This window comes from Pleurodeles waltl, chromosome 4_1 (genome assembly GCF_031143425.1).
Source record: "Pleurodeles waltl isolate 20211129_DDA chromosome 4_1, aPleWal1.hap1.20221129, whole genome shotgun sequence".
Lineage (NCBI taxonomy): Eukaryota > Metazoa > Chordata > Amphibia > Caudata > Salamandridae > Pleurodeles > Pleurodeles waltl.
This window is the reverse complement of record NC_090442.1, coordinates 454,942,392-454,964,855: the sequence shown is the minus strand read 5'-3', so window position 1 is coordinate 454,964,855 and position 22,464 is coordinate 454,942,392. Positions and strand designations below refer to the sequence as shown.

The 22,464-nt window shown below is 41.3% G+C and overlaps 1 protein-coding gene across 2 annotated transcripts in view; it reads right to left on the bottom strand.

Annotated features, from left to right (window-relative positions):
• Nucleotides 1-8,865: 8,865 nt before the first annotated feature.
• Nucleotides 8,866-22,464, bottom strand: part of GRM3 (glutamate metabotropic receptor 3) — a 1,234,490-nt gene continuing 1,220,891 nt past the window's right edge. Inside the window, exon 7 of one of the 2 annotated variants that reach the window (XM_069228714.1) lies at nt 8,866-9,765. In XM_069228714.1, coding sequence (XP_069084815.1) covers nt 9,689-9,765 — 77 coding nt within the window. In that variant the 3' untranslated portion in view covers nt 8,866-9,688. The remainder of the gene's footprint in view (nt 9,766-22,464) is intronic. The other variant, XM_069228715.1, reaches the window with a different exon arrangement.

The window sequence follows — 22,464 nt, the reverse complement described above, 5'->3', positions numbered from 1 at the left end:
AGTCATTAGTGCTTGAAAGCTGACAGTCAACAAGAAATGTGGGCAGTCTTGTAGCAGCCCTTGCTGCAAAGGGCACTAGTGACTTTTGTAAAATTATTAACCGGTCCAATGTTGCCAAAGTCTTGACTGATGGTTTAGGGACAAACATCGGTGCTGAGGTTTGGATCAATCATTTCAAAGCTATTTATTCTTGTCAGGACCCCAATAATTGCAACTATGTAGATTTACCTCCGTCTTTCCCATTGAACATCAGATTTGACTTAACGGAGGAGAGTGAGGCTATAAGTACTAGTCCATTGAGGAAGGCAACGGGGGCTGATGGATCTCTACAAGGAGAACTTTAGGTTTTTGAGTCCCGTTATCACTAATGTGGCTAACTGTGCTGCAATTTGTGGCCTCCTGGCTTCACACAGCTGTGTTAGCCCCTGTTCACAAAAAAAGCTGAAGCCAAGATTCTCAATACTACAGACCCATCACTTTGTTAAGATGTTACTGTAAAAATCATTGTGATGTTGTCCTCAGTAGGATTGACAGCTGGGCTAGCCATAACTGTATGATTTCTCATCTGTAATGCGGGTTCAGAGAAGGGCTTGGTACTGTAGAACAATGCCTTAATCTCTATCTAATCATTAAGAACTATACAACTTATAAAGGGGGATGCTTTTTCTTTCCTTTATGGATTTAAGCAGTTCCTTCATTAGAGTTAATCGTGGCAAGCTATGGTAATTCTTGTCTGACATGGGGCTCGACATGAGTTGGTTATTTTTCTATGGGCCTCACACTGTGGGGTGAGTGCCACCATGAGATATGGGTTGGGATGTGAATGTACTGATACCTATGATATGTAGCGAGGTGTGCTCTAGGGCTATGTTCTGGCACCCATCCTGTTTCCTTTTTATATTAATGGCTTAAAATGTCTGCAGACCTCAGGGAAGGATTTGCCCAAGATCAGGTCCACTTCAGTACTCGCTCTGCTTTATTCAAATGGCGCTGGCTTGATGACCCGTACCCCTAATGATTTGAGGACCTTAAATAAAAAGCTTTGTTGCTTTCATGGACAAGCCGGATTTGGAAAGTAACATCTCTAACAACAAATACATGATATGCGGGTCCAGAGTATTTAAGGAGAGCTCTTTTTGGATCAAGGACAGAATGTATTGAGCAGTTTACCAACTTTCCATACTTAGGAATTATATTTGACTCCAAATTTTCATAGATGCCCTGTGTGTTGAATCAATGCCTATGCTTTAGCCGCTCTGTTGGAGCCCTGTTTGACTTTTTGACTTTACTAAACAAGTAGGCAACAAACTGATCCAGCGTCTCTTGGTGGACTCTAGACTTAAATGCTTACTTGTTTTCATATATAGTGCTGGTGTCTGGGGTTACTGCAAAGCCACTAAGATGCAGGTAGAGGTTCTGCCAACATCTGCTTGTCTTCCCTCCATCGACTTATCATCTCTTGTTACATGAGGAGCTGGGCATCACTTATTCATCCGTAGATCCTTTCACCTGTACATCCACCTATCCATTAACTCACTCATTCATCCATCCATCCCTTCACATTGCCACCTTTTGCCCTTTCGGTCCACCTATCCATTCATTCATCCTCTCACCCACTCATTCGTCCACCCACTCATTCAGCTACAGACTCATTCATCAACACACCCATCCATCCTTCCAAACTTGTTTCTTATTACCCTTACTTCCGTTCAATATTCCTTCCTCCTTCCCTTTTTTATTTAATCAACTTTGTTCCTGCTTGAGTCTACTTGCTTTTCTACTGACGCTGTATTCCTTCATAGTGTTGAAGCAGATATGCTAATTAGAAATTATTAATGAATATTTATGTGTTTTGATTAACAAAAGTACATAGAGAAATTAATCGTAGATAAAATAATGTGCACGTTTGAAAATGTGCCCACGGAGAATGGTATCCACTTATACAAATTTGTGCTAAAATGATTAAACATGTATAAAATAATGAAAATATATAATAATAATGTAGTAATATGCCAGAATGAGATGTATAACCTATGTTTTGCATTATATTGTAGAGTTAACTTAGCCGAAGTTGTGGCCTTGTTTTGCCAGGCCTCATGCAGAAGCTGAAATGTTAGTGTGCTGGAGGAAAGCATTGAACCACTCAATGTTACAATTTAACTGTAATACTTACCAACATTGTATTTGACCTTATATTGAAATATATATTAGTGTATGAAAATGTCTAATGACGATGAAAACCTAATTATTGATTAATAAAACGGTTTAACTCACACATATTCTCTTTATTGACTGTAGTAAAGTCTTTAATGATTTTCTCCTTTATATGGATTTGATGTAGATGATTGATCCAGGTGCTCCTTTAAAGAAGATAATTAAAGCAAATCATACACTTTGATTTTGTATATGTGTGTTCCTTAGACTACAGTGCTCTCCGTAATGTGCGTCACATGGATAAGAGGTGCTTCACCTTTGCTACTTTCCATTATTTTACAAACTTTGATGGTGTCAATGAAGCAAGAGAAACTAATAAGAATGAGTAAAATGTGAAGGTTATATATCCCTTCATTATGCTTACCTGTGTGCAGTTTTAGGTCTTTACCTAAGCAGTGGTTCTTACCCTTTTGAATTCTCAGGAGCCCCGCTTAATCATTATTGAAATCTGGGGACACGACTGAATCATTATTGGAAACCTGGGACCTCTACTGAGTCATTACTGGAAGTCCATCTAAGGCAATTACAAATTAACCTCAAAACAATACACAAAATTACAGAAACAAGCATTATTCATCAAACAAATACACAAATGATGAAACATTTAATTTAATTCACAAACCAATGTAAAAAAATATAACTGTTCATTTTAATGGGGAGGTTGTAGCTTTTCTCAATTCAATAGAGGCCATCCATCGTCCATTTCATATTCTGTTTGATGAATTTGCACTGTTCCCAAAATTAAATCTGAGGCACCAACTTAATTTTTAGCCACCAGTTGAAAATCCCTACACATATACTTGATGCTTTCAAATTTGCAGGTTTACATTTGATTCTTTATTTACATACATTTTATTGATCTTGTAATAATATGTAATTTTCTAAGGATTTGCAAACCTCCTGAATAGGTGTTATGAGCACCCAGAAGTCCATGCCACAGGTTAAGAACCACTGACCTAGAGCACACAGAGATATTTTGACACTAGAGAACTGTCACGTAATCTCTGACTTTATAAAATTGGACATTTTAGAAGGGGCACATCTCATCACTAATCAACACTAACAGACAAGACATTGACAAGACATTGAACTGTTTATAATAGGGCTGCTGGAAGTTAATTGGGCCCCATACCTTGATCTTTACGGGTCTTACTGTCAGTTTACTTTACAAGTGGCCAGCAAATATCACTGCAGACTGCATAGGGTAAATCATTTTTGTCCTGACCTGACATGGCGTATTTTTGGGTTATACACACTGTACTAGGATGGACATGATTCAAAATAGTTTCCTCCATATAAGATTAAGGCTTTTCTTTTTCAGTTTGAGCTATGATGTTGGAGCTGGGCATAATCTTAAGGAAGGCTCAAACTTGTACCACCCTCACTGTACTTTTACAAGAAGTGGTATCATTGTGATTTTAGTAATAACAAGCATAATGTGCTGGCCAAGTGAAGAATTGTGCAATGGCAGACAAGTTCTCATGGTCTGCAGAATTGCTAATACATAAAGCAAATTGGTTGTGCTGACCACGGTGAACCTTTAAAAAATTTGATATACAATATTCTAAAATATCAGATACTAAGGGAAAGATCTGAAATTCATTGCTTGAAATTCTGGTGGCCATCACGCTTCACTGCCATTCTAACAGTATATATTCAATTAAAAAAGCACTTGAAATTCCAATTTATATATAAAGATGAACTATTTTAATAGAAATTTGATTGCTTACAGCTAGGGGTGTATAAACTCAACTCACACCTTTGCTAAACTGTGTAAAGTTATAAATCCTTCCCGCTGCTTTGGAATGGACTGGTGCCGTGTAGCAGCAGTCCCATATCAGATATTTTCCCACTGTCAGTGCCACTGCTAGCCCCTTCTCGCTTATACATTAAGGTCACCAATGTCCCTCCTCCCACACACTGGTCTGTAAGATATCATGGGTTGGTTTTAGACCTAACATCCTTGTCGAGGTATTCCTACAAACTGTTTGCTGTCACTCCTCCTGTTTTTTTTTATTTGTTTCTATTGACTTTAGGAGTCTACACACTTTACCATGGCTAACCAGTGCTAAAGTGCTTGTGGTCTCTCCCTGAAACATGGTAAAGTTGGCTTACACCTAATTGGCACATTAAATTTATTTGTAGGACCCTAGAAAATGGTACTGCATGCATTCAGGGCCTGTTAAATGCTACTAGTGGGACTGCAGCATTCACTGTGAAACTCCCTAAAGTAGCCTTTTACAACATAACTCAGGCCTGCCACTGCAGCTGGTAGTGCAGTTATAAATTGGCATTCCTACCTGGCAAAATACCCTTTTGCCAGGCCTAAACCTTCCTTTTCAATTCTTATATGGCACTCTTAGGGTGGATCCTAAAGGTTCATAGGGCAGTGTGCATTGTATTTCAAAATTAGTGCATGCATGTTAACATTTTGCATGCCCTGCTAGTGAAAAACTTCTAAATTAATTTTTCACTACTTTAATGCCTATCTCTCCTATTGACTAACATTGGGTTATCTTATTATCTTTATTAAGTGATAACCTTTGATTGGGAGCATAAACAGAAATGCAGTTTACACCTAACTGATGTATAATTTGAAATCCTCTTCAATGGTAAAGTCGGATTTTAACTCACAATTCTGAAAATGCCACTTTTAGAAAGTTGGAAGTTTCTTGTCCTAACCATTTGTGTCTTCTGTCAGTGTCCTGGATCGCATGATTGTAAATGGCTCTGCTATTGAGGTTTGTGTATTCCTGTTAGACAATGAGACAAAGGGGACTGGCTGTAGGCAGAATGGGCCATCCTGCCTGGAGGGTTGGGGGAGGTTTACCCTGCCCCATTTACATGTTTGAGGGCTTGCCCTCACCGCACACAGGCGAGCCTGACACCAAACTTCTTCGAACCTTGAATGGGGAAGGAAGGGAGTTTCCAGAACCAGATGTAGGGATAATATAGGAACTCACCCCCTATACTTTAAAGGCTGGCACCAGCTATAAATGAACGTTGAACCTTAAGAGCAACTTTTTTCAGTACCTTGATTGACCTGTGGGCATTACAGACAAAGGACTGCCTTATTCCTGCCTGCCTAATGCTCTAGAGAACTGCCCTGCTGCTTTCAGAGTGCTGCCCTGCTGCTTGAGGACTACTTTGACCCCGAGAGGCTTGCCCTGCTCTCTGAGAAGGAAGACTACACATGCTCCTTTCATCCCAGACTACCTGAGTGACTCCACAGGTATGTTGGCTGACCTTCTGTCTGAGCTAGAGGGACACACCAAGCTCCAGAGACCTGTTGCTACCTGAGCCCTGCTTGCCTATGCTGAAGTGAGTCTCTATTCCCCAGGAGGTGCCACCAAGTTACTGGTCCCTCGGCTGCATTCAGAGAGAACTCCTCCTTGCCAACCTGAAGTTTCCATCAAATCCAGACTGAAGCGTCACAAAGTCCCGCAAAGCCTCGCTGCGCAGCCATAGGCCTCATTGAAACTGACGCTGAGTGACGCAATGCATGGCAAAGCCTCACCACACAGTTCAAAGCTTCATTGGAACAGACGCGATGCCCCATCCAGCCTCGCCGCACAGCTGATGGCTTAATTGAAACCGATGCTGAGTGACACAGAACACCACAAATTCTTGCTGCACAACTGAAAGCTTAATCGGAATTGATCCTGAGCAGCAGAAAGCACTGCAAAGCCTCGCTGCACAGCTGAAAGCTTCATGAAAGCTTCATAAAAACAGAAGCAGAGGGACATAAAGCTTTGAAAGCAACTCCACCTGGATCTCGAACCACAGACATAAGGTATGACTCCCAGTGGGCCATACTCAGTCCTATGCCCTGCTTGTGATCCATTGTGGTCAGTCTGAACTTGTGACTTTGTCCTGATCCAGCACGACCAGATAACAACAGTTGGGTCTTTGCGCTTTTTAGGCACTCTATCTAATTTAAACCTCAATATTGCATATATCTGGTTTTATTGATTGGATTGTTGTCATTTGGTTATCAGTTTATAAATTTACTCTATTTTTCTAAATTGGTTTGGGATTTTTCTTGTTTTGTGGTTTCAATTTATCACCGTTTGTGTGCTGCCTAAATACTTTACACATTGCCTCTAGGTCAAGGCTCAATGTTTTTGAGCCAAGCAAGTAAAGGGTTAAGCACAGGTTAATTTAGTAACTCTTGTGGTTCACTCAGACAAGGAGTGAGGCCCCCACCACCCTCAATCAATAACCTGATTTCTTACAGTGGGCAAACTATGAATAAAAAACATCCTATATGTCTGAGAAATGGGTGGTGAAACTGATCCTGAAAAGCTGTAAAACCTTGCTTGCTTTTGCCAAGAAAATGTTTCTAGGATTGCCAAGATTTCCATTCTATGGGATTTCAAAGAAGACTTTGAAATATCATGTGAGATACATATGGAGGGTATACACTACATAGTTTAGGTCTTTGAAGGGCTTCACAAGGAATGCCTGTTCTGGTTAAGTGTCTTTTCGTGAAGGTGGTGTGCCTTCACCTACCTAGACTGTAACCCTTCTACTGAACACTCGGGGGCTCATTATGACTTTGGCAGAAGCCACCTCCCCCCAGAGTCCCGCATCAGGTTGACCGGTCATGCAGTCGTCCCTCGGTGAGCCCTATTATGAGTTTCTGCCAGCTGGCCCAGCAGGAAACTCACCCTAACATTGACGTCGGCTCGTAATCCAGCTGGGGCAATTTTGTGGTGTGTCAGGTTCAACAGCACGTGTCGTGCTTTTCACTGCCCATAATTTGGGCAGTGAAGAGCGCAACAGAGCTGTTCATGGGGGCCCCTGAACTGCCCATGCCAAGTGCCTGTGCAGTGCAGGGGGCCCCATGGAGCCTCTGATGCCCTCTTTCCGCCAGCCTTTGCATGGCGGTCTGACCGCCATGCAAAGGCTGGCAGAAAGGGAACTCGTAATCCGGATGGCAGGGCTGCTTGCAGCGCCGCCCTGGTGGATTACGACTGCTGAGATCGTCAGGCTTTCAAGTGGTGGCAATCTGGTGATGCTGGTGGTCAGACCGTGGTGACTCCACCACGGTCCTAACATGGCAGTCGGACCGCCACTATGGTGGCGGCCCAACTGCCACTGAGAGTGTGGCGGTCTTAAGACTGCCACACTCGTAATAAGGGCCTCAGTATTCAAAATTGTAAGCATAATTGTTGAAGCTTAAGAATAAGGCTACAAGCTATTAACTAGTTGAAAAACCTTGTCAATAACTAAGCCTCCATTAAAAAAAAAAAAAAACATTGATAACTTCAAAATAAATGAACTCTGTTGATCCAGGGAGGTTCCAAATCAATTGGATAGTGAGCAAAAAAACTTAACCACGGAACTGAATCGGGGGCTTTAATAACTATTTGAGTTTCTATACCATGGGCAGCATGGATTTATTTTGTAGGTTTATGTATTGTAATTCAATGAGTTCAATACTATGAATGTACTCATTTTAAGTGATTTCATTTTACTTTGAAATTTATGTGTACTAAATTGTATGGTAATTGGCTTGAAAATTGCAATGCTTTAAGTAATTGACAAAAATGTTACTTACGTTTGTCCACCTCAGATTACAATTCTTTCAATAAATACTATCATCTCAAAGGATAAATGATCTGTTCTGTGCAGTTGCATATAGTGTTATGTCATGTGGATTTGTAGGGAGTGGGTAATCACCTGTGGGGGTATCCATGCACTGAGTAAGACAGGCATAAAGGGGGGAGGTGGATATCATGTTTGTTTTGTCTGGAAGAGCCACGTCTTGAGGTTCCTGCGGAAGTACATGAGGGATGGGGAGGTTCCAAGGTGTTGCAGGACATTATTTCTGGTCTTGGTTGCAAGGTATGAGGAGTGTCCTCCACTTCTGGCCTTCTTGATGCAAGGGAGAAAGGCATTTGCCTTGGACACAGATTGAAGGTATTTAGTGGGTTGGTTGAAGTTGAGGCGGTGGTTGGGGTATGTTTGGCTGGTGTTGTGGAGAGGTTTGCAGGTATGGCTGAGCAGCTTGAACTTACATCTTTCCTAGATTGGGAACCAGTAGAGATTGTAGAGGTGTGGAGAGATGTGGTTATTTTGTGGGATGACCAGGGTGAGCCTAGTAATGGTGGAAAATCTAATTATCCAAACATAAGGTCGCTGTGGACTCATTTGCATAGGGAAACCTCATCTGTGGGTTTGTGGAGTCCAAAACAGATTCCAAAAAAGTGGGGATTTTATCTGCAAGCAACCATGCATTTTGAACCTTAATCTGCATTAAAATATGTGTTTGTGAGAAATTGCAGACTACATATGGATGTGTTTATTTTTCACAGTACAAATTTCACATTTATTCTACATATCTGCTACTGAGAATATCTTTCATGAGAAGGAATAAGACTAAAATCTCAAAAGGGGGGTAATGTGGAAATTATGTATGTGCATGTGTGACTGTATGTTATAAGGAATAAAATACCCCTATCGGTAAAAAGAATATTTGAAGTCACCTTGGAGTTCTGTGACATTGTAAAGAAATCCAGATCTTGCATCTTTATGGCCAAGGAACACCTCTGTGACATGCAATATCCTTAAAATATATGGTAGGGTATGCCTTGCCCAATATATCACATTATTTAGCTTCAAAGGTGACCAGAAACTTAATAAATCAGAAAATAATTATTTTTTTATTGTGTAAGACTGCACAGGGCTATAGTGCATAAAAAGTTCAATTGGACACCTCCAATCTCATGTGCCTCTTAAATAATGTGGGTCATGGTATTCATTTTGAATACATTGTTTAGTTAATTCATGATAGATGGATTTTTAAATGATTACATGATATACACGATTTTCTCATTCTATTTTAACATTTGTGTATCCCATAAGAGATTCCAAAAAATGTGTGCCCAGTGCTTTTTTTACACTTCTCGTTATGCATTGTAAACTAATGACTAAAATCTTTGATCAAAGATGGTGCTGTGCTAGAGTTGCAGAATTTTATTCATTTCTAGCTGACCTTATAACCGCGTGCACTTGCTAATAAAATTAAAAAAGCTATGTGGTAATACCATAGGTAAGATTTTATTTTTGACATCTTTACACGAATGCTCCATTGTGCTCAAAAACCAATCAGTTACAAATGATGCAACTGTAATCATACAAAAAAGAAACTCATTCCGTTTTACTTAAAAAGATCCAGTGTGCAAAAGTTAGGTTACTTACATGGCAAAGCCATCAGCAATGGACCACACCTTCGATTCCAAGCCAGAGCTATGTAAACCATAGTTATCATGTACATGATAAACAGGACATCTTGACAACAAAGGCGATGGAACCTTTTCTACAGAGTCTTGTTACAGAGGTATATACAGTCCTTAAAAAAACTTTATTACAACAGTACCTAAATAAAGTGACTATTGTTTTCAGAACTGCACCACATGTGCATATTTTGTAACAGTCTAAAAAATTGAAACTGAAACGCTGATTACAATCACAGGGAGGATGTGGTTGAGTCCAGAACTTCTCCTCCATTGCAGACGGCTGGTACACAGTGTGCAATAGTAGATGCTAGAAAAGACAAACAATAATGTTACACACTTTGAACCAGTGCTTTGTTGAATTTTATGTTTAATAAGTAATAATAACAATGAACAGGTATCTACAGAATGTGAGGCGTACTTTAGATGTAAATTGTACACTTTCTGTAATCCAAGAGACAGCGTATTACACATATTTTAAGCACCATTGTATTCTAGGGGTAACAATACTTTTGTGTTTGTAGCATTATGCTGTGTGCCACATAAGGCAGCCATTAATTCAAGCTCAACTGTGTGGTTAGGAATATATTACAAGATTTTAAAGCTACCCCAATGTTTGATTTGAAATTACAACATGCATTGAACTGAGAGAGTGTAGCTTATATAATCTATATTAACATGAAATGTTTATGAACTAATGTGTGATAATGCCGGATAGAAATTGTAATAGTGATGTTTTACTAAAACGTGCACTTGAAATGTGACTACGAGGAGTGGCCACCAATGTATACGGGGATTAATGAAAATGACTAATGTTATGAATACTTGCATATAAATGGTTTATACTAATTATTAATGATTATGTTATTAAAGTTTGCTAAATAAATCTTGTAGGTCTTAAGTTAGCATGAGCCGAAGCCTAGCTGTGTGGCTCTCATATTAAATGTATTTTTCTTACGTGCAGTGTGCTGACTCGCAAAAGGATATGAACTCTTTTTTTCTTCAAACTAGAAGCTGAATGTAAGTATAGTAGATCCGTTCTCATGAAATTCATATTGCTTGTAGAAAATGTTTAGCCAAAATGCAACAGTGTAGATTAGTATAATGTACAAGGTCGCTCAAACCGGTACAGACAATGGAGCTACTGACCGAAGATGTGCAAAGAATTACAGGAGGATGAAATCATACCGGACGTGCCACCTTTGAAGACATCAATCATATGGACCAATAAAAAGTCTGAAAATTAATGTGGGGTGAAAGATTAATGACATAACCTGTTTTCTAATTGGCTAAAGATAGTGGGGTGCAACAATTATCCAATCAAGTTTTAGGGGAATGTACCATGAAAAAGGGATAAAAACCCCTGTCACCAGGAAGAGAATTAGGTAGGTTAGGGAATGCTATTGATTTTATCCAGAAACTCTGTCACTCTGTTTGGTGACCTATATGGTTTTAATTAAACCATCCTTTCTTAGATTGCCCATTTACACTTTATCTCCTTATGAGGGAAGTGCCCCTTTTTGCCCCAGAGCTGGGTTTTGACTGATGGCGAATCACCCTGAAGACGAAGACTGAACCTGAGTGCTGACCCAAACCTTGGAGGGTAACTATGACAATGAAATTGTGATTTGTCTGTTTGCTTTTCCTTTCTAGGTACCAACTGCTTACTTTTGACAGCAACCATAGATAGATGTTTTCCAAATTGGTGTTCTAAATTGTTTTGCATGAAGTCCAACATGCCAATGCTAATCAGTGGTTAGGACACGGGTTCACTAAACTGACGCAAATAGACAGACGACTGAATCTATGCTTTGTTGAACTGACGCATTAATGACACTGCTAAAATTGATCTATGTTCACGCCGTGTTATGTTCTAATGTTTGTGATTCTTGCCTTAATGAAATCTAATCAGAGTTGTAACCATGCTATTTTGTTTCTTGGTTTTGAGATTGACACATCTGCTTCTAGAATTGTAACTAATAGGGAATAAAACTCATAAATTCCTACTAAACTGGTGTGGTTATTCATGATGGTGTTTTGAGTTGATTAATGTCTTTGACTAAAGTGAAATGCATTGTTGTGATAAATATTGATGACATTATTGATGTATTGATTGACATATTGATTAGCTATCTCGTCCTAAGGTGTCTCTCAACTGGGTCAAAAGATTCATTGGCCTAAAACGAGTCCTAATGTGTAATAAATTATCATAGAGGGACGCGTTAGCAGAACTATAAAATAGAACTGGTTTCAGGTCACTGTACGCTGAAGTAATGAAATTAAGCAATTTATTTTTCCTTGATAATGCACCTGTAGCCCTGCACAGAGCTGACGGTGCTATGAACATCGACCCTGGTGTCAAGCCACTTTTGAAACAGCACAGAATAGTGCTTTTTGGAATCGTTTTGTAGTAACGTTAGAGGCCTCACTGCAAAAGAGAGATGGCCTGAGTATGGGGACTTTCTTAGGGTAGACTTAGGTCTTAGCAACAATCGTTAGACGGTTAATTCTCCGCGAAAGACTGCCACCTCAGATACTAGAGAATACAACTGGACTTGCAAAAGGAGAGACGAGGAAGAAACCGCTTTCTGTGGCTGCTTGAGGAAAGGACAAAGGGTTGGCTCCTCCTTTCCTTTCTATTCAAATGTTGAAATTATTTTTAAAGGTCATACCATCTGTCCTCTCCTGGCCCTAGAGGAACATAGAACAGGAAAAAAATCTTAGAAGAAATGTGGTTGAGACTGCCCCCAGCTGTTATCATTGGCCAAGCAGTTTGGGAGCGTGAGGAATGACCAGGAAGTAAATAGTCAGCATTTGAAGTAAGTGCGACTTTTTTAGTTTTGACTGGTGCAAGTTTCTGAATCCATCTGACCAAGATGTGACCAAGATGTGACCTTAGTGGGAAAGGTTTTTTGGTTTGTGCTGCTCTCAACTTTTCTGCAGTGAAGACTGAGATTTCAGCTAGACTGCTGAAACTATGTATCTAGACTTGTTGAGCCATACCTTGTAACAGTTATCAGCCCCAACTTCTGAAGGGTTTCAACAGGGGCTCATTGCAAAAAGAGAGCAGGTAAAGACAGTAAAATATTCCCTTCAACGAGAAGACTTAATGAACTACAATTTTCAGTTGGTATTGCTTAGAACGTTTGGTGTTAAAACTGAAGGTTTCAGAGGAACCCTGAAAAATGCTAATTTAGACTTGAACAGCCCTCACCGGTATGGTGTTCTTGCTTTCCCCACACGGCTACTTTACTCAGAGATCATTTATTGTTTGGCAAATGGATGGCTATATAGGTGAAGGCACTGTCCACTGATCTCATGGTGGAGCACCACCAAAACTGTCCACCATATTTAGAGATTACCACCTTCCTTACAGGGATCTCTTTGCCTTTAGTGTTTTCTCCAGTAAGGAGGCCTCATTTCTCCAAATGAAACAGCAAACTAAACTAAAGACCTGATTGTGTTATTATCTATGCAATATTGCATAGCATTCTTCTGTATGCTTTAAACCTGTCATCAAACGGATGTATTTATAAGTAACAATACCAAAGCGTTAATTGTGCAAACGAACATTATGCCAAAAGCAGATTTACTGTGTCCAGTGGGAGAAAGCAGAGTTACATTGAATATGTTAGACCGTAACATTCTGGTTCACTCATACATATCCTCTGTAATGCATAGCTATCTTCAAAAGGATTATGAAATATTACATTAACTAGCATAACAGGCCACTAGTGCGAGTCTTTGGATATGAATGTGGTAAAATCCCACCTAGACTAAAAACATTGACTATTTTGAAGAACACATTTTTTTATTTCATTAGTCCAGAACTATGGCTTCAACTCTTTCCCATTCAATAGCCTCAAAGTGACTAAGAAATGTAAAATCTATTGATATGTCCCAAAATAACACAAAGATACATATGATGACATTAGAATGTTCTCAGCGAAGGAATATTTTTTAGAATCCTCACATAAAGCAATAACACAGTAAATAACATATTTGACATGTCATATCCCTGTGGTTTACCGATCTTCTTTTTTCATAGGTAGTTTTTCAACTCTTCTATTGATTGTTCTCTTATTTCCTTTGCTAAATGTCAGATAATGCATTTCCAACCTTTCTATGATGAACTTCCTTATGTCACCTGTGGCCTGCAGGTGACAAATCTAGGTTTATGGCCCCATTTTCTGTAAGCATACCCACACTGAACTTTGCTCACTTTCCCAACTCTCTAAGATAATTAAATATCTCTGCACAGTACACGTCAGGTGATACATTTATTTGGCAGTACATCACTCTTTAAGAGTTATAGCATGAAGATATTTTACCATTTTAGTAGAGGCCCACATGATCATCTTTAATTTGTCCCCTTGCATCTGAAGATATTGCCTATTAACATAGCGTGAGACTTCCTTAACCAGTTGAATTTCTCCTCCGTATTTGCCATCCTCACTGCTATATAACACAGTTCGAAAATATAGATGTCATTGATCAGTATAACCCTGTTATCCCTCTAATCACCATATATACTTTCTGTGCCATTCTGTACATTTCGCTACAGCACCCCCCCCAAGCATGCTTTTGCTTAGTGGTCTACCACTTTCCCCCTATTTCAGTTTTTACTTATTCCTTCCTTAAGTTTCCAAAGTTTAGGCATGAAATCCCTAATCATACCGTTACTATTTTTGCAATCAATAATAACACAAAAAAAGGGTAATAATTGAGAGACTGGTTTTATGTCGCAAGTATTTCTGTAGTCCTTCAGTGGCAAGAGGCAGATGGAGACTGAGTGTGCGAAAATGCTTTTTCTTTGCATGGTTTCTCCCATTTGTGTGTACTAGTTCTACTGTTTTTTGACTGTACAATAAAGCTCTGCTGCCCAGTCCCCAGTATATGTGCTTTGACCCCTAATCATGGTAAAATTGGCTAATCTCTAGTTGCCATTTTAACTCTCCAGTAAGGCCATCGTTTATGGTGCAGCAAATACACCAATGGCTTGGGAAGTTGACTGCCACCTTTGGACTACAGTACGCTGTGCCATTCACTAGTCTGACACAGAAAACATGGCTTCCTTCCATGGCTTCAGTCAACCTTTATTTAAAACCTTTGAAACCGGCAGGAGAACCAGTTGAACTAACCCTTTATGACCAAAAAGAACCCTATGTTTAGACATCAAATAAGTTAACCCATGTAGACCTTGTAACCCACAAGATAGGGTGCCTGATATTTAAAGTATTACTTGAAAGAAGTAAGTGTTGTCATGTACCTACAGTGACTAGCCCTCAAAAGCAGTTTCACTGTAAAAGGGTAGTAGCTGTTCTGTGAGAAAAAACTAAAATTCAAAAGTAAATTATAATCTTCTCTTGGTTTAAACAAACTACCACAATAATTTGCCCACTGTTTTTACTGTTCATTAAAAATCCAATTAAGTGATGAATCATATTTGTAATTAATATTTATGAAAAGTGACTTTTAAAAATGCAGACTTTCTTTGCCTGATCTTCCAGTAGGCTAATTTGTATTAACCTACCAGCAGCTGGCCCTTCTCAGTACTTGCTCTTAAAACAGTGAAAACAGTGGCTTAGGCCTTTTGACGGAAAGACCTGGGTGTGAGGTACGTGAATCTTGTCAGCTCAGGAAGGGAAGCAGGGGTAGGTTCAGAAGCTTCATTAAATGAAACGGACCATGTGCAGGCAGAGGTCTAACAGCTACAGAATACCTGAGAGGAAAACGAGGAAGCCCAAATTTAGGAGGAGGCAGGGGGGCAGGCCGTCTGATGGAAAATCCTCTAATGTACCTTCCAGGGCTGGGAGTGATTTGAGCTTCAATAGTCCAAGCCCATCTGAGCTAGCATAACACTAAATACAATGCAACAAAAAGCAGCCAAAAAGCGAGCTCCGTGCCAAGATGGATGCTATAGTCTGAAGGATAAGAAGCTGGCCTTGGTGGAAAAGAAGTCCAGATTGGGACTTGTGCAGTCTGGTGAAGTTGGTGTAAGCAGAGGTGAGGTCTTACAAATCCCTCATGTGCCTACAGAGAAGCTGTCTAGCATTGTCATGGTGGATTACATTGACAATTTCACAAAATGACAGTCAAATTATATGAAATTACATATAAATAGGCAAAATACAAATCTGTTATTTTGCACTATATTGTAGTGAGAAATGCATTCTCACATAAATGTTTGGCACAAGAATGCATTTAAGCAAAAGCGCCATGAACAACAGCTGCTATTTTGTTGTTCCTGTGCATTCACAGTCAATTTTTACCATAAATTGTGTAGTCTCAGTAATTTTTTAACACAATTGGCACTGAATTTCGCAAAGTGGCATAATGATATATTTTTGAGAATGTCGCTTAACAAGTGTCAGAACCCCTTTCAAATGTTAAAGGGGCACGCAGGGGCTGCTGAGCCCAACCGTGATAGTTGAAGCCTCTTAATCCTGATATCCTGTGGCCCGACCTACTATGGCTTTTGAGTAACTGGGCCAAGTACCCCTTCTGCACTTGACTCTCAGTGGTAGCTGTGAACGAGCAGTCAAAGGCTCCCTCAGGGGAGGTAGAGAGAAGTGTAGATACAGGTTAGTGAACACAACTCATAACTCAAAGTGCACTCAGTAATATCAATAAATCAAGGTCTAGTCAAATACTTGTTTTATTTTTAACTCTATACATTCAAAGACGTATTATAACATTTGTAAGCAATAACACAATCCCCTTGAGGTCGGGGCTCCAGTGTTTAACTAGCAAGTCCCCATCCCTCCCCCTTCCTTGTAATGTGGTGGGAGTTATTCCCCATTCACTGGTGGGTGCATCCAGGGAATGCTCTCTCATAGGCCTTACTCAAGAGCCCACTCTGAGTATTAGGAAATAGTGAAAAATGTCTATGGTGCTGCAGCAAGTCCCCTAGGGCCCAACATGTTCTATCAAGACTTACCTACTCAAGCAGCAAGGAAGAGTTCACCATCTCAGTGGGTGCCCTGACCATGGACACTTGCAATGCTCCAGTCCTGCTCTGTCGAGTCAGTCTCCATGTTGGACACACTGCAGCACCTGCAGGTGCCGGTTGTCTGTCGAGCTGCACATCAACAGTGATTGGAGGTCCTCCAGGCTTCTGTTGGTGCAGTAAGTTTAGCTTTTCCCTCTAGAGGGGGGGTTGATCTTCATGCTCCTTATGATTCCTTCCAATCCATCACTGACTCAAAACTCACCCGTTTGAAGTGATTAGAGGTTGTCTCCCTTCCTTTGTATGTCCCATCCAACTCACAGGAAAGGAACAATACACAAATCTATCTGGGGGGATTCCTCTATTCCTCATGTCTTTGCCAAGCAGTCCTGTGCTTCTCAAAGCAGAACCCATGGGTCTCCATGTAATGCACCATTGGAGGCACACTAGCACTCAGTGTATGGACGCAGCACCCACTCTTTTCAATACTATTATCCTCATGCATCATGCCCTCACAGACACACCTACATTCAGTACATACATTCCCTCTTACTAAATGCACTGTTTAGTACTGTAGTCCTTCTGTGTTGTGCCATGGTGTGCTCCTTGCAAACACATACACTGCCAGTACACACATTCATCATGTGTTCACTGCACAACACTTAACCTTTCATATCTTGTACTTTTCCCAAGCACACAGACACCCAGCACATGCGTCCACTGCTAACACACTGCACAACACTACATTTCTTATGTAATGTATTCCTTGCATGTATGCATACACTAGGTGCATCACTTACCATGCAGGTACTGCACAGCACTGCTCTATCCTTGTACCGTACCCTTTCTGGACACATATACATCCAGCACAGAATGACCTGTCCTGCACTTTTCAGCACTTTTCAGCACTTTACATCTAAGTGATGTAAGTGAAAGGTGAAGTAAGCACACAACAGCTGTACTTTAAAAAGGTGAGTGAGCCTGTAGGTCTCACTTGAGTGGCACATGGTAAAATGGACCTGTTCACTCCCACTGATCAATACATGGTATTCTGCCACCAGTGTATTTGTGCTTCTTAGCTCCTGGTGAAGGCAGAAGCCTTACATCTCTATGAGGGTAGCACTTTGGATGTCCCTACTGGTGAAACAAAACTGCAATCTGTGAGTCAGACCTGTGTAATGGCGGTCACATATGATCCGTGTTTCCCCTATGACAACAAAAATTAGCAGTGGGGATGCAGACAACATTAGAGTGGGGCACTCAGGTAAGGGTAATGCCTCCATTACCATTGAGAGGATCTTTCTGTCCCAGCAACAAATCGAACATGAAGAGTTTCAACCCTTAGGTGATAAACGTGAGAGCAGAAGGATGGTCTCTAGAGCCCTAAGGTGTACCTCCCCTCTTGGAGAAGTTTAGGAGGCATGAGAGGCATCTGGAACAAATGGATGACTCTTTGCTAGCCCACAAGTTTGAAGTGAGGTTTACTCAAGGCACTGGATTGAAGCATCCACCGTGGATCATGCTAACAGATTTCAGTGGCGTCTGTTGATTACTTGCTTTTTGGGCAGAATTGGTCTTAAGTTGGGAACAACTACTCACGGTGGGACTGTTCACTTGCTGGGATGCATCAGTGTCTAGGATAGGGCTAATCCTCTCCTAAGTACGACCCACAGTTTAGCATTGTTCTCTGTGGGTAAAGTTTGTTGCGAGGCTGTGTATGTTTAGTGTCAGGCCTATCAAAGGCAGTAGGGAAAGGTCCAGTACTTTTGCCTCTACTTCCCAGGTTGTTTCTGTGTGCTGGACTCTGTTTTTGCTGTTTTTGTTTGCTCTGGACACTTTACCCTGCTGACCAGTGCTAAAGTGTAAGTGTTCCCTGTATAAATTATATGTGTACATTGGCTTATCCTTGATTGGCCTATTTGATTTACTAGTAAGTCCCTAGAAAAGTGCACTAGAGGGACCCAGGGCCTGTAAATCAAATGCTACTAATGGGCCTGCAGCCCTGGTTGTGCCCCCCACATTAGTAGCCCTGTAAACATGGCTCAGACCTGCCACTGACGTGTCTGTGTGTGCAGTTTTAAACTGCCAATTTGAATTGGCAAGTGTTCCCACTTACCAGGCCTAAACCTTCCCTTTTTAGACATGTGATGCACCCTTTAAGGTAGGCCCTAGGTAGCCCCATGGGCAGGGTGCAGTGCATGTTAAAGGTGGGACATCTATGTTTCTGTTTTACATGTCCTGACAGTAAAATACTGCCAAATTTGTTTTTCTCTGTATCAAGGCCTATATCTCTCATATGTTAACATGGGGGCTGCCTTTAAATATTATTAATGCTCAGATTCCCTTTGGGAGCAGATATGCGTGTAGAGTTTGGGGTCTCTGAACTCACAGTTTGAAAATACATCTTTTAGTGAAGTTGGTTTTCTTGATTAAACCATTCTGTGACTCTGCATGTTTGTGGATTCCCTGTCTGGGTCAGTTTGACAGTTGGGCTGTTAGCACCTCTCCTCTAGACAGTGACACATATGTAGCCTGCATATCCTGATGGGCCATCTGGGCTGAGGGGAGGAGTGGTCACTTACACCTGAAAGGGCTGTGCCTGCCCTCACACAATGCAGTCTCCGACCCCCTGGTGTGTGTCTGGGCTCTGGCCTGGGCAAGGCAGGATCTTAAAAACAACAGACTTCTCTTTGAAGTAGGCCTAATTCAAAGGCAGAAAGGGGTACAAGAGGAGCACCCAACACCCCTGAAAATCAGATTAGTTCTGGAACCAAGAGGAACCTCTGCCAAGGAGAAGAGCTGGAAGCAGGAGGAGGAGTACTGCTCCTTTGCCTGTGACTGTGCTTTGCTAGGTTGGCCTTCAGTAGCTGTACCTGAGAGAGGACAAAGACTGACTTTTGTGTAACTTCCCACTGGTGAAGAATCTCCGAGGGCCTGAACTGAGCTTGCCTCCTGTTGTTGAAATCTCAAGGACAACAAAGACTTCTCTCTGCCAGCACTTGGGCTTCCTGCTGAGAGGCCTGCCTGTCAAGTGGTGCCCTAAACTGTCTCTGGGCCCTTGAAAGGTGCAGCTGGGGGAAAAAGACAGAAATCCATGCATAGACAGCTGTGAGGGGAAACTTTTGACGCACCACCTGCCTCGTGGCTGATAAAGGACGTGCTGCTGGCCTCATGGCTAAAATCAACACTCCACCTGCATTGCGGCTGCGAGATCATTGCAACGCGGCTGGAGAAACAACGTGCAACACCCACAGCAGCTGCTGTTAATGACGCAAGCCCACACGCAGCTGTTTTTTTGACACAGTGCAACCGGATTTCAACACAACATTGGTGGACGCGGAAAATCAACACAAAGCCTGCCCGGACCCAAGGTGCCCGTCTGGATCGATGCTTCACTCTCTTGTGGGAGAGAAGAAATGACGCATGCAGAGCTGACCGGAGGAGGAACAACGCACGTTCTTGCTTGCAGGTGAGAAATCGGCACATTTCAATGCACACTCACCCGTGCGGCTTTATTTTCACTCCACCCAAGTATTTTTGTGAAATAAGTGTTCTCACTGTATTCTAAGGATTAAGACTCTTATTCTCTTTAAAATCCATAACTTGACTTGTGTATGTTGGATTGTTGTTGTTTTGGTCTTGTTTTGTTTAGATAAATATTACCTATTTTTCTAAACCTGTGTTGTGTCATTTTGTAGTGTTTTCACTGAGGTACTGTGTGTGTTGGTACAAATATTTTACACATTGCTTCTGAAGTTAAGCCTGCCTGCTCGTGCCAAGCTACCTAGGGGATGAGCAAGGGGTTAACTGAGGGTGATTTTCCTTTACCCTGACTAGAGTGAGGGTCCTTGCTTGGACAGGGGGAAACCTGACTGTCAACCTAAGACCCCATTTCTAACAACTTGACAGTAGGTGTAGAGTCTGGAACTGAACATGCTGATACAGATCCCTTCCACTCAGATGAGACCTGCCAAGGGCCATGCTGAGTTGCTCCTCACCTTTCATGAGGGGGTAGGAGACAGTGTGAGTAAGTGCAACCCCAATTTTATGAACTGATCCTGCTAGGTTTCTAACTCTCCCTACTAGGGCAATACTGTCCAGTCCTTAGTGTATGTGCTCTGACCCCAAAAACATGATAAACTGACTAACTCCTAATTTGCTTATTTAACTTCTTAGTAAAGCCATAGTATATGCTGCATGAATTACACCACTGGCAAAAAAAGTGATTTGTCACCTTATGGACTACAGCATATATTGTGCGTTCTACTAGGGTCAGAAAGAAAACATGGCTTCAGGCCTACCTGTACAGCCTGACTACTGCAGATTTTAAACCTGCAAATGAGCCTGTCAAAATAATAATTTTAAAAGGAATGAACCCTACTTTTAAACATTAAATACGTCAAAGCTAAGTAGGACTTTTAGCCCACAAGGTAGGCTGCCCATTATTTAAAAGTGATATATGCAAGAATGAACTTATGTACCTACAGTGTTTAGCCCTCACAAGCTATTTCACTGTAAAATGGAAATAAATATCCTCTAATAAACAAAAGATCCAAATAAAATCTTAGCTTTCCTATCTTTGATTTGGGACAAGCCATTGGTATAATTCAGCCACTACTTTTTATGTTTATTAAAAAATCCAATTTAGTGGAGGGGTCAGACTTTTTATACATATTCCATACTCCAGAAGGTAATCAGCATAAGGCTGTCCTGTCTGTGCTTCCCCTTAATGAGGTGTGAAAACTCTCTCAGACCAGAAACAATTAATTAGGCCTTTGGGCCAAAATATCTGGGTGTGAGGTATATGTCTCCTATCAGCTCAAGAAGAGCGGCTGGGGAGGCACCAAGTAAATCACTAAGTTGAAAGGGACACGAATGAGCCCTTCCCATTCATAGTTTAATGTAAAGGGAGTCCTGGGTAGGGAAACCTTTGGTCACTAGACCATCTGCACCTTGGCACTAGCCTAGTGGGAGGGTGAGCTGGTTCCAGAACTAGTTTGGTGTAGTTGAGAAGGACTGCTTATTTACTAGAAACACAGCCCTGGTTGGCACAGCACTAGCCTCCATGGCAGAAAGGTTCTGCCGTATTGGTTTTGCCTTGGAATAGTGAATGTTTGTATAGTTTGCAGTAAGGAAACAGGATCTGCTGCAAACATGTGAAGGTTTGCTCTTTAGTACATTTTCTTTGTATTCGGTTAGGGAGTGTCTCGGACTCACCTACACCCACTGTTTAGTGAATCGTACAAACGTGGCACCTCACCCACCGCTCAGACAAGCTCTCTCTGACCTGTAAATGAACAGAAGAAGACTGGGATTGCTATTTTAGATCTATGTGGTGACTTGAAGGGCTGAATCCACTCCCACTTGACTGAGAACTAAACTCCATGGCTTCATTGGTTGTCCCCCATTGTAGCTATCGGGACAGAACAAGCTGCAAGAGGCCTTTTTCCTGAAGTACCTAGCTAACCAGTAGCAAATGGGTCTGGACTTGTGCCTGCTGATTAACTCTGCTGGAGTGATCCCTGGTCCCTAAGTGCAGTTCCTGAAGTCCTGGGATCCTTAGAAGTGGCCAAGAGGAGCTCCTGCAGAAAGTCTAAAGAGTTGGAATTTTGAAAAGTCTTGTACTTCAAGACCTCCGTAGCTTTAGTGATAACTCACTATAAAGGTGTCTGACTTGGACAGGAATTAGTTGGATACAGCTTTTAGGCTTGCCCCACTGGAGGATTTTGAACTCACAAAAAAGTTTGAAAGGAAAATCTTGACCAGGCAAAGGTGCATTAAGTATCTGACCCACAAAAGGACTTTGGTGACTCTGCAGTTTGAATCTTCCCACTCAGAGTTTTTTATGCCAAAACCAATGGCTTTAGCGGGATCTTATCCAAAGGTTATCCGTCTTTGAGTGGACTTCATCGGATAGAATCTGCAGCCTTTCCCTGTTGGAGGTTTTCAACTTAAACTGCAGAGACAAAATCAAAAGGTAAAATCTTTGACCAAGATGAGCCACTTGGTGTGCTCAACCAGCACTCCACTGCAGATGGCCTAAAACAAAACAGTAACTTC